The 18,351-nt window shown below is 34.4% G+C and overlaps 2 protein-coding genes across 4 annotated transcripts; one reads left to right on the top strand and one right to left on the bottom strand.

The window, feature by feature from the left end:
* Window positions 1-5,877: 5,877 nt before the first annotated feature.
* LOC139775331 (inactive hydroxysteroid dehydrogenase-like protein 1) lies at window positions 5,878-12,873 on the bottom strand. 3 transcript variants are annotated; one of them, XM_071711258.1, is made up of 5 exons: window positions 12,735-12,873; window positions 9,312-9,509; window positions 8,811-9,047; window positions 6,658-7,001; window positions 5,878-6,332 (listed from the first exon to the last, which is right to left on the bottom strand). In XM_071711258.1, the coding sequence occupies exons 2-5, from the start codon at window positions 9,469-9,471 to the stop codon at window positions 6,120-6,122; spliced, it is 954 nt and encodes a 317-aa protein (XP_071567359.1). In that variant the 5' UTR covers window positions 9,472-9,509; window positions 12,735-12,873; the 3' UTR covers window positions 5,878-6,119. The 3 variants fall into 3 exon arrangements, with proteins under 3 accessions (XP_071567359.1, XP_071567358.1, XP_071567357.1); XM_071711257.1 differs by lacking the exon at window positions 12,735-12,873 and adding an exon at window positions 12,229-12,368; XM_071711256.1 differs by lacking the exon at window positions 12,735-12,873 and adding an exon at window positions 9,895-10,282.
* LOC139775330 (carbohydrate sulfotransferase 11) lies at window positions 12,616-18,339 on the top strand. The gene is made up of 5 exons (XM_071711255.1): window positions 12,616-12,754; window positions 15,027-15,406; window positions 15,502-15,789; window positions 16,318-16,553; window positions 16,923-18,339. The coding sequence occupies exons 2-5, from the start codon at window positions 15,092-15,094 to the stop codon at window positions 17,086-17,088; spliced, it is 1,005 nt and encodes a 334-aa protein (XP_071567356.1). The 5' UTR covers window positions 12,616-12,754; window positions 15,027-15,091; the 3' UTR covers window positions 17,089-18,339.
* Window positions 18,340-18,351: the final 12 nt, after the last annotated feature.

Here is an 18,351-nt window from a genome sequence, read left to right as displayed (position 1 = left end):
CCCTCCACATGTCGGTGACCTCTCGCTCACTTTCCCGCGATTGGCCATGCCCGAGCGTTAACTCGGGATTTCGGGAATGCCAGAGGTGATTCGGGTTAAGAAATTCCGGGTACAAGGCGCCTGTATCGTGATAAACGCATATCTTGTCTTGATACACGATTGTGAAAAACACCGGCGCGATACGTATATATGTACTAGAGTCCCTATATAAGAGTTAGGGACTCTAGTATACATACTACGCTACGTAATATCCACGCCAATGGAACAATCCGAACACCTTTTTCGGATGAGTTTTGGAACGCGCTGACATCGCACGCTTGTCCACGGGCTTGCATAACGAGTAGTGATGATACCGAAGATACGTGCGCTGACGAAATTAAATTCGCTTTCTCCTCATTTACCATTTATTATTGGTAAATTAGCGATCGCAGAGGAGGAACCGAATTAAATCTCGTCAATGTATGTACACAAAAGGTCGGAAAAAATCGAAGCCCAACGCGCATGTTCCAAATCAGGACATAAGACGTCTTCAAGATGTCTTATAATATGATCTTAATGGCGGCTTGGGCGTTTATTTTCTATTGCTGAACTGGCTGCACTAGTTCGATCAGAGTTTATCTTTTTTACTCCACATTAGAAGGAAAAAAAGATAAAACTCTAAACTATAATAGTGCAGCCATTTGAAGACATCTTAAGGATGTTTTACCTATAGCTACCCACACAGCACATTATATCATTCGTATATACTGAATTAATACTCAATATACTATAGATGTACAAGATATACTGATAATATCTCTATAATATATTTTGCAGTATATTATTTTACTGATATTTTAAGAATATTCGAAATTTATCAGTAATATTCGGTCTATTTATCGAATATTTTCAGGATATGCTAAATTTATCAGAATAGTATATTATTTTACTGATATTTTAACAATATTCGAAATTTATCACGCGGGCGGCAGCGCGAGCTCGCGCGGCAGGAGAGTTCGGCTCGCGCCCGTTACGCGGCGCATCGCCAGTATTCTTTCGCGTAATTAAGATTCAACATCGACTCCTATATCTAGGGCAGCTCGGCAGGGTTTCTCCAGCGTTCTCAAGTTTGCCAGTCAGGACGTGCTCACCAGCAGGGCCTCTGACATAACCCTTTTTGTTTACGAAGTGTGCTCCTCATCCGGGGCCTTCGTTTATACCTGCTTTGCAGGGCATTAAACTTTCTTCGGTAAGAGTCGACAGAGAGCAAAATTCAAAAATTTGTTTGCATTAACGCAACAAAATTATTTGTTTGGTTTGTTAACAAGCAAAATATTTTCTAGTAGATACTGGTAATGTGATCAAAATATTTTTTTAATATACTCACAATATACCAAGAAATATTCTCAGTATATACTGAGTAAGCTTTTAGGGCAGACATTAGAACATCCTCAGTACGTTCTCAAAATATCATAGACGTATTTCGAATATCAACAGGATATACACAATCTACGTTTGTGATATACTGAGAACATTCTCAGGATCTACCTGTGCTGTGTGGGTATATGTAGTATAATTTTGTTTTCTTGATTAAACAGTGTAAAGCTAGTCTCAGAAATTATTCATAAACAACATGTTATCATTGGGACAGAAAAAGCGTAAAAATCACAATTTTTTCCCATTTTTGTACTTGATATTGTTTAAATAAATCATTAAAAAATTGAAAAAAAAATATTAACAGAAAAACTTAAAAAACCGTAATTGCAATTCTCGATGTCATAGAAGTGTACCATAAAAATTTCATTTATTTTTACCGTACATGAGCAGAGATACATATTATGATATTTACATGGGAAGTATATTCTATATATACAATTTCTGTAACTTTTAAAGCAAATATCTCAGAAACGGGTCGGACAATTGATCGCAAATTTAACACAGGTTTTTGGGATATATAAGTGCACAATCTATGTAAATTTCAGCTTCATCCCTCTGTTTTGACTGAACGTACATACATCCTTAATGACATCTTTAAGACGTCTTATGTCCCCGATTTAGGACGTTGTATTCATTGGGAGTGCTCTGCATTTTCAGAAAAAATATATATCCGTAAAAGAAAGTTGATTGGCTACTATGTTCTTTTTTATCACACAAAATGTTTTGCTGCGTGTTATATGCGTTATATAGTTATCAGAAACTATAATTAAACAAGAAATAGTGGGAGTTAGAATTTGCATTTGTCGAATATTCTATCGAAAACTCGTAAAATTATCAGAAGAATACTTATAAATGTAAAAAAGATTATTTTCGGATTAAAATTTAAAAAATATTAAATACTAAAATATTTAATTAAATTTAAAATATAATTTTAGATATTAAAAATATTAAAATATGTGTAACCCACTTTGTTCTAACTTTTATCTTATACGTCTGTCCGATTGGACAACTTGTTTATATTACTACCGAGTAGTATAGTAAACGCAAAAACCAATCAGCGTGCAGGTCATCATATTTCGGTACGCCGATTGGTTCGTGCGTATATATATACATATATACATCACTTGTGGTATAAACAAACTTACCGGGACCTCCCCCTTCCCAGTCGGACGCGAACCGTTCGATTGTTCGGTTTGGCGAGGAGTAGTGTAGGTCAGTCATATTACACATCGAGTCGCCCAATTAATCCTTCCAGGTTACAACCACCATGAATCGCTTTGATTTGAGGTGCTATAAGTGGGATTTATTTTGCTTCGCAAAATTAACGCGGAATAAAAAGTTATTAACAATATTATGAACAAAAAACACGATTTTTAAAATTTTTTCTCAAATATCTCGAAAACTAAGCAAGATAGGGTAACTAACTATACGTACCTTTTTTGTAGAGCGTAAAATTATCTACAATAATGATCTGAACAACATTGATCGTCAAGTCAGTCGTTTAGCTTGCACGCGCCGTCAAAGTCCGAAACTCGGATCCCGAAAACCCTCGATTTCATCGTTTTTTTGATGTTGCGCCGGTGATTTTTTTCCGTCATTTAAAATGTAATTAAAAATTCCCAAAAAATCACACATCATCTGAGAACTACAAAGAATACTTTTCATGATGCAACCGATTTTTTAGACCCTTTTTCTTTAGTTTCTAGCTATGTAAGCAAAAAATTTTGATTTTTTTGAATAGTTTTAGTTTTTCGCTGTTTTCAGGCCTTAGAATTTATTTGAGACGAATTTTATCGTATGCATCTTGTTGTGGACAAAATTTGCAACAAAAAAGGACCTTTGTTTTTTTTTCGTACGATAAACGCTGATTTTTTTATTGGCGCGCAAAGTTATCCAATATTGCGCACAGGTCAGATAACGCTTAACTTTGCGCGTTAATAAAAAAATCAAAATTTTTTGCTTACATAGCTACAAACTAAAGAAGAAGGTTCTAAAAAATCGGTTGCACCATGAAAAGTATTCTTTGTAGTTCTCAGATGATGTGTGATTTTTAATTCCATTTTAAATGACGGAAAAAAATCACCGGCGCAACATCAAGAAAACGATGAAATCGAGGGTTTTTAGGATCCGAGTCTCGGAGTTTGACGGCGCACAGTGGGACATTTTGACGATCTAGGCGCTCAAAAATCTGAAACAAAATATCTACTCCAGTTTGTATTTTTTTTCGTTCAAGCTGACGTGGAATGATACTAGAAAACGTTTTTGAATGAGAAAGTAGTGTGTTTATTAGTTATTTATGGATAAAAAAGCAATTTTATGAACAAAGGTGATTTTCTGAAGAAAAAAAATTTGAAATAAACCTAAATCTAAACATAAACTAAATGTAAACATAAACATAAACTTTGACATAATATTTGCATATTACTCTGAATCTGAATCACAGCTTTCATTAGAATTCGCCTCACTCTCGACGTTTTCCCGAGAGAGAGAGGGTGATCGTATAATAACGGCAATATTTCAGATGAGAGCACGTTTTGTTTGGTTAAAACTGGCTTCCCCAAACTCGCTATAAACGGATCAGATGTAACTAGCAATCTATGCAACAAGTCTGTATTTGTGTTTATTCTGGAATTTGTACAAGCGCGAAGGCGAGGCAGGGCTGCAAATCACACGAGTCTGAAAAAGCTTTCGCCCCGAGGTGCACACGATATTTTTCACAATACCTTTACGGAAAGTTCGACCGAACATCCGGGCCCTACAATTATAACGTAGATACGACGAAATAGTTGAAGACATCGAAACACCGATCACGGTACTAATATCGTTAAGTCGCACTCCGCGGCAGAGCTGTCCGTACAGCAGCAGTACAGCTCCAGCTAGTTCAGCCATAACGTAAAATTTAATGTTTTAAAAACTTAAATACTTCTACATACTTTCGATATATGAAAAATCAATCCGTTATTTTATAGTATAACAAAGTAAAAGTCTACACGGTGCGCCTCGGCGCGCGCCTGCCAGATCGTAAGCACATACATTTACAAAAACACGCACTATTTGAAAGATCGCAAAAAATCGCAAAATGTCTTTAATGTTTTGAAGACCTAAATACTTCTACTTTCGATCTATGAAAAGATCAATCCGCTATTTTGTGCTATAACAATATAAAAGTTTACATTTAGGCAAGATATATATCAATTTTTCATTTTCTGAACTGTATCTTGATCTATAAAAAACGAACCATCAGGATTACTAAAACAAAACTGTATATATATGTTTAGTTACCTTTAATCATGGAGTATACATGGCGTCAGGTGTAATAATTATGGTCACAGCTGTTTGCTTAAGATCGGCGAATAAAAGCAACTGATACTTATGACGCGCCGAGCATCCGGTTCACTCGCTCGATAGTGAACAGTTTGAACCTCTCTCATATCCGCTGTAGGCATCATAAAGCGTAAAGAAATTTGTTTTTGCAAATGTTGAACCTTAATAATAACATTTGTTATAGCGCTAAATGTTTAAAAAAAAGTTTATTTTTGGACTTTTGAGCGCCTAGATCGTCAAAATGTCCCACTGTGCGGCGCATGCAAGCTAAACGACTGACTTGACGATCAATGTTGTTCAGATCATTATTGTAGATAATTTTACGCTCTACAAAAAAGGTACGTATAGTTAGTTACCCTATCTTGCTTAGTTTTCGAGATATTTGAGAAAAAATTTAAAAAATCGCGTTTTTTGTTGATAATATTGTTAATAACTTTTTATTCCGCGTTAATTTTGCGAAGCAAAATAAATCCCACTTATAACACCTCAAATCAAAGCGATTCATGGTGGTTGCAATCTGGGAAGATTAATTGGACGATTCGATGTCTAATATGACTGGCCTATAATAGTGAATGAGATTATGTAACTTTATTTTTTTCCTCAGAGGGCAGAATTTATAGTCGAGGAGTGGCCGTGGAATTATTATATCTACTTACAGATTCTAATTGAATAATACGCGAGGCAATCAGGTCAACTTTATATTACAATGCTGATCGATTTGCACGTATTACTCGAGTGGAGGATATAAATAACGTTTTACCCCATCGCACAGCATTCGGCTGTCAAGCCTGCAATTAGGATGACATTGTGAATTACTGATTGTAAAAAAAAAGAAATGTAGGCAAATAGCATACAATAATCAATTACATTATCGTTGTGTGATTTTTAATATCGCATACGTAAGACATCTTATAAAAAAACGTAATAAGCTACAAACTAATCAGTTTTGTATCAAAATTGCATGTACGCTGCGATTTAAACTTGCACAATCATATTATTACAGAATAAGAGTACGATTTGAGGATAGGAAGATATTAGAACGGAGGAAATGTTCGGTCTCAATCTCAGAACAGAGAAAATTGGTTGTAGAAGGAACGAGAATTGAAATTTTGTTAAACAATATTAAAGAACATAAAAAAAAGTTTATATTTTCTCTTTATTTCTTGCATACACGCGCGCGCATATATTCTCTCTTTCTCTCTCTGCATATATTCTCTCTCTCTCTTGCTCTCTTTCTCTCTCGCGCTGTATCTCCTTATCTTTATTTCATTTAAAGAGTATTATTTGTAATAATTAAAAATTGCTTAGTTTTTACATCAGTACGATACAATTACATTATATACTTTGAAAAAAAGTGAGTTACGTAAAATATCTTATTGCTATGTCTTTTGTTGCTTTTCCTTTAAATATTCTTGCCTGAAGCTCTCGTTCATGATTTGTCCGATTTTTGTTCTAATCCATACGGGCGGCATTAAAGTGATGAACTTTTGAATACTGTGTGCCCAGTAACCAGTACTGCTGTCCATTTTGCCCAGCGTGGCAATGGCATTTCTTGCATAAGTCGTGGCATCAGGTACAAATATACTTGAAACCTGCGGTTTTCGATCAAATTTATGTACATAACAATCTTGTCAATAATCGCAAAAAACCGCAAGATTAACCAGAATATAATCCAGACAACACGCGCATATCTAAAAGATGTCGTTAAGACATCTTAAAAATGTCTTTATGACTTTTTTTAGACATGCGTGCTGCCTAAAAATACAGCACTATAAAATTAACGTGTTTGACTATATTAACTATAAAATTGATTCGTTAAAAACGAGCTTTAAGAGCTCAAAAATTCTGACTACTTCAATCATTTAATGGAAAACTGTGTCATTTAAAATAATATTATTTCAACAATGGTTTCAATACCTGTAGTCTAGAGCTAAATGCGTTCATTTTCGTGTTGACGAAAAGAGGCGACAGGTGTTGAACGGTTATGCCGAATCTGGAGTATTCCGCTCTGAGAGCATCGGAGAAGCTCTTCACGTACGCCTTCGTAGCGGCGTATACCGTCATCAACGGCAGCGGCTGAAACTCAGAGCCGGAGGAGACGTTGACAATCGCGCCTTGTTTGCGTTTCTGCATCTGCCCGATAACCAGCCGCGTCATTAACGTGGTGGCGCCCACATTTACGTTGATAATGTCCCACAGTTCCTTCTCGGGCACCTCTCCGACGTACATGGGATACTCGTATTGCTTACCCACGTTGTTCACTTAAATTTAAAACAAAAGTGTTTGATATACCGTTTCACATATTGTATCCAACCGATAAACACCAACTAACAGTAACAGTACGTCAATATTATAATTTTCCACTCAATGTAAGTGTAATATATGACACATGTTGTACATAACAGTTACATTGTTGAATAGGAAATTATAATTTTGATGTAATGTTACTGTTAGGTGGCTGTTTATACTGCGCACAGAAGCATCATTCAATGATTTTTTATATGTGAAGATACTATAAATTATAATTCATGTCTTAATTTATGTACCCTTGACTTGTGTATTATCGTGTTGTGTATTATCTATACTCTTTATATTCCACGGGAGAATGACCTCTGCCCATTGGATAATAAAATGAGGGGAGGGGGACATTGAAAGATAGCGACATTAAGAAGCAAGTACATATTAATATATAATAGCATATTTTTAGCTCGATAAACCCGTTTGTCCTGGCATTGCGACAGAACATTATTATATTTATTTTTAGAGAGAAATCTGATGGTGAGAAACTCGAGATGTTGCTCATTTTATTTTCAAATCAAAGATTATTTTTTTATGAAATAAAGCATGCATGCAAAAATAACAGAGATTGCATTGATCATTCATAGATTTATCAAACATTCACAGAAGTAAATTGAGATAGAGATTACATATAATCATTTTCTTAATCTTTGACTCTTCTCTATTTCTTAAGTAATAATTATGATATTTCATATATATAAGCATCTTTCGAAAATACAAGTCCACTTTTATAAATTTACTCTTTTTTGTTTCGACATATTTAATGTTTTGTATCTTACCCTGTTTAAAAATATTATTAAACGTTAATGAGCTTTTGTTTTGTTTTTGAGAAACTAGACATGTGCAATTTTATTATGTAACCATTTTTATAAGCATTGCCTAAGGCTTAAGTTAAACAGTGTTTCTGTTGATCGCATTTATACCACTTTCAAAAATAATGAATTGTCAAAAATGGACTTATACAGATTTATATCAAATTTATAATCAGATTTTAATTGAAGTAAACTATTCTTAAATGTAATTTTAAAATAATAATAATAATAATAATAATAATAATAATAATAATAATAATAATAATAATAATAATAATAATAATATATTAATGTCAAATTATATTTATTTGATACAATAGTATTTTAAATATTATATAGTTAGTAATTTTTGAGAAAAATTGAGCTACCATTTATAACATACAACATAGTTTTACTAATTACATAGTATCTTAATTCAATTGAATAATATAACTTAAAACCGCTTACACACTTGAGTATTTCTGGTTACGATTTGCTCAAATTTTGTTCAAGGCCATGTGCGGTTTAAAAGAAATTGTTAAAAATAATAAACTTATTTCACACTTTCAAAAGAAATATTTATGCCAGTCCACCACACGTCACTAACTGAAGAGGATTTCAATAGAACCGGTTTGGAAATCACAATCAAGTATAATTATTTGTACTGTAAGATTTGACTAGTCGCATGCACAACCGCACTTTCAAACTCGTATTGGCCGCATTGAAATTACAAATAAAATTTAGTCAAATTTCTATTGACTAATTTATCAGAATATTGTAAAGTATTGAACTTGAAAATAAAAAGGACTAAAATTTGTAAAAGTAACTCATTTTTTTTCAAAAATAGACTTGTATATCATTTGAAAAGAAAAACAGCTCAAATATTGAACATTAGTAATTTCTAATTTTTGTTGCCATGCAAGGATTATGGGATTACAGCCACTAATTTATTACAGTAAATAAATAAATAAGTTTAATTACCTAATATGCCGACGGATATATCTTGCAACAGGAGATGGATTTTGGTGAAAGCATTTTCTCCTTCGGCGAAATCTGCCGCGATAACTTTCACCTCAATTTTTGGATTTATTAGCAGTATCTCGTCTTTTGTGCGTTCAAGCTTTTCTAAGTTTCTGCTAATTAGTACTAAATTCATATTTCTTACTGCTAATTCTTTGGCGTAAGCTTTACCGATACCGTCAGTCGAGCCAGTGACAACTAGAATATGTGATATGTGAGCATCTTTTTACATAACTTACTTATATAATATAATTAATAAAAATTTCTATGTAGTTTTGTGAAATAACAATTTCTATGTACTTTTTGAGAGATTTTTTTTTGCTTTTCTTTCGTCTCGTAGAAAATGTCTAAAGTGATAAGATAAAATATTATATTAAGGATCAGGAGGTTGTTAATAATTTCAATAATACTTATAAATTAAATACAATCAAAGTTTAAGAGACATAATTTTTTCATGCTTACTCGCCCATTCACCGAACTTTGTTCGCAAATCGATTGCCTTCTTATTGTATATTTGCATAATAATTTCCCATAGCACACGCAGAAATCTTGTAACAGGACCAAGGAGAATCCAAAAAGTAATTAAAATGACTAACATCCAAAATGCTATTGTTAACAGCATTTTCTCTCGTTATTTCGTGCGTAATGTTCTATCGTTACCTACAAATTAGAAGAATATTTCAGTTATTACAGATAAAAATCACAGAAAATAACTTTCTTATTATTTTTATCACAAAAAATTTTGACGTATTCTTGTCAGGCAAGAGATGTTTGTTTATAATTTTATAATTATTTCTGTGATAGAAGGGGGAAATATACTGAATTAAAACTCTACTTAATTTTAAATAATATTTCTGGAAGTTTTTGTGATTGTGCCTGAACTTTTGAAAACTTCAAAGTTTTCACGTCAATACGATGTCACAATTTGAGAAAACATTTGCGGGAATCTCAAGGCTTCAACACGTGAAAGTGTATTGCTTAATCGTAACAGATATTTCGGTAACGCAACAAAAGTGCTCATCAGTTGCTTCTTCTTGTGTCTTACCAAAACTGTGTTTCCTCTCTTATCTCTAATATCCACTCTCACTTATATTTTGTGCGCGTTTTTGATTGCCGGCGCGGTAGAGAGATGTTCTAAGAACGAAAGCCGAAGCAAGACTAAACGTCATCTCGCTCCGGTGATTGTACTGAAGGCCAAGTCGAGAAGTCATGGCACTTTCTCCTTTTGCTGAAATTCCCGTGGCTTTATATACAATTTTTTTTGTATTTTCAGGTCAAACGAATAATTTCAACTCTTATTGCGTAAATGCTATTATAAGTGTTATTCCACCGAGTTAGAGGTCGCGATTATCAAGTATTTAACGTTGTCTGTATCTCCGCGGCGGCAAAAGTTATGTCGCGGATGTTCGATTCACTGATGATATGTGAAAAATCACATAGAAGATAACATTTCAGAAAACATCAGCATATAAATGCCTTCAACAAGACAGTTACGAGATTATAAGAAATAAATTCTCAGATATATATACGTACCTATATGTATACTGAGAAAAAAATATTCTGGATTTTAGTAAATATTAGTTTGCATACAACTGTGACTCCATTTACTAAAATAAAGAAAATTTTCCTTTTTATTAGTATATGTGTATTCACTGAGAAAAAAATATACTAATAAAAAGGGAAATTTTCTTTATTTTAATAAATGGAGTTACAGTCGTATGCAAACTAATATTTACTAAAATTCAAAACATTTTTTTCTCAGTGTAAGATTTGACATAAGATTTGTTGAAAAGAGACCGGTTTTTCCTTAATTAACTAATTTTGTTTCTTTGTGATTACATTGTTTTTCTTGATATATCTTATAATTTCTCACTTTTCTAACTTATTCGCTTGTTAAACCATTTGATTGTTTTAGAATACTTTTCTGCGTTACATCGCTATACGAGCTGATTTTGTGACTAATTTTTCTCGTATTGAAGTTTGTTAAACACAACGCGAATCGGAAGCAATTTTATCTATCCGACATTTATCTGTGATTGCGATTGTATGTGCACATGTTTCTAACCTATGACAAAACTCGTTGACCCTGATTGTAACTTGATATAATCTTTCTTTAAAAAGGTCACTCTTACATAGCATAGCTGATGACCGCATTTTCCGGCCTACAATTCACTCAGCGGGAACCAACGAATAACTGTATTTTGTAATTAATAATATATAAAAGCTGTAAAACTTATTTATGTCGATAAGATTTACAAAAGTTTATGAAATTGAAAAACTAAAAGATTTCAATTTTTCATGAATATGTAGATACTAATTTATTTCATATAATGGAAATATAAAAATTTCAAAGCTTTGTTTTTAAACTTCTTAGATTAGTTAAATTATTTTAAAATAAACAAAGTTAAGTCAATGCAATATATATACAGATTTCAATGTTTCAAAATAAAAACTCATTTCAATGATAGATTCTTTTATCAATTTAGACTCGATTTCTTTTTAGATGTTAAGGAAATGACTAATTTATTACTAAACAATAATTAAATTTTAAATTAAAATTCTAGTAAGGTAAACTCCATCTGAGATTATTTAGAAAATTGATTTTAATTTTTAGTTCTCAAAAAGTGCAATTTATTTGTTTAAATCGCTAATAATAAAAGCATTATTAATGCGCTTTGATGTTTTTGGAAGGAAAAATGGACTTCAAATTGGACAAAAATTTTAATTCGCTATTAAGCGAATCATCCGCAGTTTTTGAACACCATATGTAGCAGTTTTCGATATCTTTATCAGAGATAAAATAGATAAATCAGCGTAACTATTGCAACATAAGAGGAAAAAGGATTTATGGCACAGAGGCTTTCGTGTAAGTTACGTAACGAAAAAATTGCGTCATAGCGCATGTGGTCATTTCGTCGAGAAGAGAACCATTTTAAGAAAATCACGTATGTGACATAAAAGTGAAAGTGAAGTATGTAAACTATGCAATGAGATGAAACTGTCGGCGACGATCAGGAAAAGTGCGAAATATGAATAAACACGTAAAACAACGCGAAATATTCGATTCAGCTGTACAAACGTGTTCACAGCTCAAAGATCAAAGAGATCACGGTCTCCAATTTATCTCGTTCCACTTGGATAAATTTTAAGGCGTACGTTGAATTCCGTTTGCTTATTAAGATCGAGATCGGACATCGGTCATAGGCTTTTTTTTTCGTGGTTCGCCGCGAGGACAGGCGGCGGCCCATCAGCTCGCTCGCGCGAGCTCATCAATTATGCATTGTGTGATTTGATTTTACATCACGTGATCTTTGGTTTCTACGAATATACGCACACGAGCGGATTAAGCCCGAAAGTGGGGAAATCCGTGGATACGAACCCGCCGAGTCGGAGGAGGATGGACCGATCCGGGACGACCGAAAAGGGAACGAGAACGAAAGAGAGGAGGCGCGCGCAGCCCGTCTCTTTCACTTCACACACCGACACATCGGTGTTTCGTTCCTGAGAGTCTCTTCCAGGCGACCTAACGCGATCGCCGGCTGTTACGTCGATCGGCTGCTTGACCACTCCGTGTTCTCCTTACGGTGCGCGGTATCCGTCGATGAGTTTCACGTTGTCGCGCGCGCGGCCAGTTCGCCGTGCATCCCGCACGAAGTATCGGGAAAAGTGAAACGGAAGTGTGTTGGACTTTGTGGCACCGAAGAGAGATTTTTCGGGCCGCGAGACGATCGGACGATTTATCGGGCGCGCCGATAACGCGCCCTTGGGAGGCCAAGGTCTTCATGAAGCTCTGGGGAGAACGTCGGTGCGCTTGACCGCGCGCGCTCCGTGGGATTTGCGGAATTGCGGAGCACGTTAATTGCTCCGATTCTGAACACGCCTTACCTGTCTAATCGGATCACGAAGTAAGTCGCGACTATTGCGGAGACATCGGATTTTTCGCGTTTAATCCTTTCGCGAGCTACTTATAATTCGTGGTAAAAAACGTGAGCATAAATAATGGTATTAGGATTGAATAATTACGAAGGAGTGGCTATACGGATCGCGATTGATCGCCGCTCGGGCGAAGTGACCTCGTCACAACGAACTGACTGTGATATCGAGGAAACTTCACGTGTCATTACAGCGAATCTCGCTGACTAACAGTGATGATAAATGGAACACGTCACTCTCGTTGACGATTCGAATATTTATTGACAATTACGGATCTCTAATATGACTTTGCGTGATTGATTTGGGTTAAATGTATCATTAATATGTGGAGACACGACGCTGTCAGCGCGATTTCAATTAAAATTCTTGTCGTATGATATGTGGTACGCGATGCATAGAATTTTGGAGTAGCTAAGTATTCCTTGGAATACTTTTGAATCAGGACAACTTGCGGTGGAATGCAATGCTGGTTTTCGCGTCATCACTTTTTCATATTTCATTAAATCGATTTTTTTGCCGGTTGTTCTCCATTTCCACATTCGATTCCGGCATACCTGAGTGGAATGTGACATTATGAGCACGTGTCTGACACATACTTCGGACATATCTATATCAAACAAGCAGCGGTTACGCTCTAATATTTTCAGGATGCGTTTGGTTGCGCTTGTTACGTCTTACAGACGATACAATACTACTTTGCTATTTTCGGATTTCACACACAGTTGTTTGTATTTTACAAAAATGTGAAGACTTCATCGGATGTTCAATCCAATAATGATTATTATTAAAATAATTTTCGCGACTTTATTCTTAGAAGATATACATTTTTATAAAATTAACAATATTCATTAAAAAATCTATTTATTTTTTTGCCAGAATGTTTGTAACAAGAAACTACAGATTTATACCCGAAAGTACCTGAAAAAGATAAAAATTATCATCAGTCATTTTGAAAATTGAGAATCTTGCATTTTTATACTATGAATTATTTTATAAATATAAGCACGCGTAAAAAAGGAGACATTGTCTGCATTGCACTTGTGCTACGACCGTAACATTGGCCTAGAAAGTTACATCGCGGTTTATAGTCCTATTGTCTGTATCAAAGAAAAGAAAATGCGACTAGTAAGTAATAAAAAGAGATACAAAAGAATGAACAAAAGTTGTAAAAAAAGAAGAATCGATATTTTGCGTGCAAATACCTTAATGGCCTTAATTATACAAATAATTAGTTAAAAACGAAAAGAATTTGCTCGACTTCGATCGTAGATACGTAATAATAGTTGTGCTACTTTGTAACGTATCTTATCACAACTGTGTAAAAACTGACTGAAGCCGGCTAGAGAAGATTGTTATCAAGAATTAAACGTCGATTCTCGCTAATATTTCTTGATTTCTTATTTTAAATAAGTTAGGTTTTTTTTATGTTTGCAATTCAAATCGCCGCAGCCACCCACTTATAGCTAACGATTAGCATATATATCATTTTTATGTGTTTACTAATTCCGTCCGCAATTTTGTAAAGCCGGAATTGAGAATCTTTTCTAATTTTTTTAGTAAACGAACTCTCTAAATCTGAATCAGTGAATAGTCAGCAGTACTATTCACTGATTCAGATTTAGAGAGAAAATAAATAATTCACGTTTTTTAAAATTATTGTACATATATAAATAAATATAATAGTAAGGCTCACAAGATTACAAATCAATCGAAGAAAAATGGAGCGTTGAGCCGTAACAAGGTGTTGGTGTTCGTATATTCTATACTTAACTGTGTTTCAAGTCCGACAAATTTGCGGCGCGCAGTCTATTAAGTTGGAATATATGTATATGTACAGTATGTACATTATAATTCGTTACTTCTTTACTTAAGTATAGAATATACGAACACCAACACCTTGTTACGGCTCAACGCTCCATTTTTCTTCGATAAATAAATATATCCGTAAATTTTATGTAAATTTCTTTAATTCTTATGCCATTAATATATTCCGAGTTATCGTGTCGTTTTACGGTGCAAAGTTTTTTGTCGATATTCTTTCACACACGCCCGTGTATAATAAATCGATAATAATCTACTTATAACTGGTTTATTGTCGTATACGATTTATATGTCTGTCTAATCGAAAGTAGCACAAGAGAATATTGCGTTTAGTGTACAGAATCATTATTACGATTTTGCAATGGTGTTCCATTGGAATGGAGAACTCCGTAAAAAAAGTCCACCGTTCTTCTTTTTTTGCAGATTCAGAGTTTTACAGACTGTACCTTGCAAGAGAGCCTAATGCTCGCGGTGGATAAAGGAAAACGATGACAGGATGTCGAGCGTGGAGGATAATTTTACTCGTTGTTATATGGAAAACGGCCGCGAACGCAAACACGAACGTCGAGCAAATCTATTCAAATGACGAAAACAAGAAACCGTTCAAGCCGAACAAATATATTTATTCCTGGACAGGGCCAAACGCGTTGGCCAGGTCGGCCTTGGTCGAGAGACAGGAAAGACTGCAATATAATTGCGAGCTTGAAAGTAGCGAGGTTGATATCGACGCGTTAAATCCAGAATCATTCAGAAATATCCTCGTGGATGATTCGCATGAATTGCTCTATTGTTATGTACCAAAGGTATCAAAAACTCGTCTTTTCATTGAGATGATCTAGAATAACGTGTAAAGAATAAATTTTTGCGTTGCACGTTCTAAGCGTCTTTCATCTTTCAGGTGGCTTGCACAAATTGGAAGCGCGTATTAATGATTGCGACCGGAAAATGGCCCGGTAACGATCCTTTAGAAATACCGGCCGATCAAGCTCATTCCCCCGGCACTTTTCAGCGATTGAACAATTACACTCTGCCCGAGATAGAGAAGAAATTGGCGACGTACGACAAGCTAATTGTTGTGCGACATCCTCTGGAGAGGCTTTTATCGGCCTATCGGAATAAATTGGAGACCAAACACGAGAAAAGTGCGAAATATTTCCAGACTCGCTTCGGCAAAAAAATCGTCAAGGTAAGGAACGAGTCTTTCTAAATATAGTACAATGCAAATATATAGTTCTATACTACGTATTGTTTGTAATTTTTTAATTTTAATTTTGATTGCGTATTTGATTCGTCACGCAATATATTTACGGATCAATTTATGACCTCGCGCTATGATCTCATCTTAGATATGATAATTTAAAGCAAAGCAGGCAGCATATCAATAAACGACTGTTTTGATGCTTCTTCTTTCTATCGAGTCATTTTAGTTACATTGATGAGCCATGCGCGTTTATATAGAAAGAGAACATTTATTTACTTAGGCATTATAGATTTAAATTCTTGTTTCTTTTCAGTAAAATTGCATCAAATTTAAAAGTACCGTATAATTGAGCACTTCTCGGAATATGATTACGATTATATAATTCTGTCCCACTTTTATCGCGTTAACCGTTAACGACAAGTTCCGTATGCAAATCGAGATGAATAGCTCAACGTTGAAAAAAACACCAAGCCACACAAGTAGCGAGACTTTAACTACGCGACATTTTTACAGAAATACAGACCGAACGCGACCGAGGAGTCTTTGAGGAATGGCGACGACGTGACGTTTCACGAATTCGTCGATTTCATCACCGACGACACCGAGAATGGAACTCGGAATGAACATTGGAGACCGATATACGATCTTTGCCAACCGTGCATAGTTAATTACAATCTCGTAAGCAAGTACGAGAGTTTGGTCGAAGACGCCACGGAAGTTCTCGAACGGATAGGTGTCACATCCGTGAAGTGAGTACAATGCACTTGTGACAGTACTTGCAATAACAAGATGACAATTTTAATACACGGAAAGAACTGTTTTGCTGAAGTATCTAAAAATTTAGCTAGATACAGATCTGAAAATATAATTTTGTTGTACCATAAAAATTATTATAGTAGGTCGCTGAAGTATGATGATATGCTGTAAAAAATTTTGACATTTTAGCAATCAGTTTGAGTGTTCTACATAATTATTTTGATGTTGCAACAAAATAATTTTCTGATCTGTATCTGGCTAAATTTTTAGACATTTCAGCAAAATCGTTCTTTCCGTTTATAGACATCTAGAATTCTCTCTGGATATATTCGCGAAACACCTTGTTAAATATAATTATGTAGTTTTCCAGCTAGACCTTCAAGTAGCGAGCCAACGTCGAGAAAACTGGATAGATATTACTCTACTCTAAGCTACAAGCAGCTTCGCAAGCTGGCAGATCTGTACAAATTAGATTTAAGGCTGTTCGACTACTCGTTGGAGGATGTGTTGGGATTTTCCTTGGCTTAAGGTGCTCGTTAATATCAACAGAAGCAAATGTACAAGTGAACTGTCATATCGCTAAAGTCTATGTAATATGACAAAACAGGCCAGTTCACGCGTTAGGATGAATAATTATTGTTAGTATTTTGTAAAATGCAATAATACAGAAAAGGCTCTAAGGTTTTCTGAAACCTCAGAGTCGAATGGTAAACTTTTTTAGTTATTTATTGAAGATTTTATTTTGTATAGAGCCTCGTACTACCTCGTGTTATGTACTATATAGAATTTAAAAAAAATCAAAATTATACTCATATATGAAAAAAACGTGTACACTACATGGCATACATTGTTTTGATATTTTAAAATGTCTTCCTTATTAAGGCATGGCAACTCGACTAGTTATCGATACGAACAAGAAATCAAAATTAAAAAATGTAAAATAAATATTTTAAAATGTACATACAAAGATATATTAAATATACAAATGTAAAATGTACATGATTAAAATGTAAATCGTTTCATAAATTACGGAATATGAATTGTACGTATGTTGAATCTCTCTTCTCATTTCTTTTACGTACGAAAAGTTACATGTATTAAATTACTTATTTAAATTATTACTACATGTTTAATTACGCAACAATAATCATCATATTTTACGATTCATATATATACACATGCTCGTAGATACGCCTTAGAACTATTTATTTTTAAAGTTATGGCGTTTTAAATGTATAGCGGCGCGGCGGAGTTCCGTGCCAAGAATTTAAGGATAGTCAAGCAAATAAAAGAACTCGTTTTTGCTTGTGCCAAGAAAGAATCACTGTCAATTTCTTACTCAAAGCCGAGTTTCGTAAAAGTCATATAAAATGCGTACGCCGCAACTTTTGTATATCGGTACGGAATTTATAGAACGCGAAATATTGTATCCTAGAATAATCTTTATTTATTTGCGCACCTTGTGTACCGTGTCGCGAGTTTAATCCGTAATAAAAGTTTCGCTTTCCTATTTTCGTAACGTAAGTTGTGTCATATCGTGTCCAAAGTTATTGCTTTGAACGCAGCCATATTTGCGTGCCTATGTAGATAGTATTGTATGCAAGGATGTCTTCATCGCATATCTCAGAAACGATTTCATAAAGATCATGCAGAAACTAATATGTAGTTACCAACCAATTAATTATATAGATAAAATTGTGCATGGCATTGCGAACAACATGCGAACATTATGTACATTATGTATCCAACAATAAAATTGTAATTAAGACTTTTATACAATTAGTAATTAGT

Source organism: Temnothorax nylanderi, unplaced genomic scaffold (genome assembly GCF_030848795.1).
Source record: "Temnothorax nylanderi isolate EJ_2023f unplaced genomic scaffold, tnyl_v1.0 TNYL_tig0097_pilon, whole genome shotgun sequence".
Taxonomy (NCBI): Eukaryota; Metazoa; Arthropoda; class Insecta; order Hymenoptera; family Formicidae; genus Temnothorax; species Temnothorax nylanderi.
The sequence above is the reverse complement of the archived record's forward strand: the minus strand, read 5'-3'. Positions and strand labels throughout refer to the sequence as shown.

What these genes read in the sequence shown, in the direction of transcription:
- LOC139775331 (XM_071711258.1), bottom strand. Translation starts at nt 9,471, where the DNA reads ATGCTGTTAACAATAGCATTTTGGATGTTAGTCATTTTAATTACTTTT. An exon ending in AAAGTTCGGTGAATGGGCGA is followed by an intron (nt 9,048 to 9,311) that starts GTAAGCATGAAA and finishes CACATATTCTAG; the next exon opens with TTGTCACTGGCTCGACTGAC. An exon ending in TATATCCGTCGGCATATTAG is followed by an intron (nt 7,002 to 8,810) that starts GTAATTAAACTT and finishes TTTAAATTTAAG; the next exon opens with TGAACAACGTGGGTAAGCAA.
- LOC139775330 (XM_071711255.1), top strand. Translation starts at nt 15,092, where the DNA reads ATGACAGGATGTCGAGCGTGGAGGATAATTTTACTCGTTGTTATATGG. An exon ending in TCTATTGTTATGTACCAAAG is followed by an intron (nt 15,407 to 15,501) that starts GTATCAAAAACT and finishes TTCATCTTTCAG; the next exon opens with GTGGCTTGCACAAATTGGAA. An exon ending in TCGGCAAAAAAATCGTCAAG is followed by an intron (nt 15,790 to 16,317) that starts GTAAGGAACGAG and finishes ACATTTTTACAG; the next exon opens with AAATACAGACCGAACGCGAC.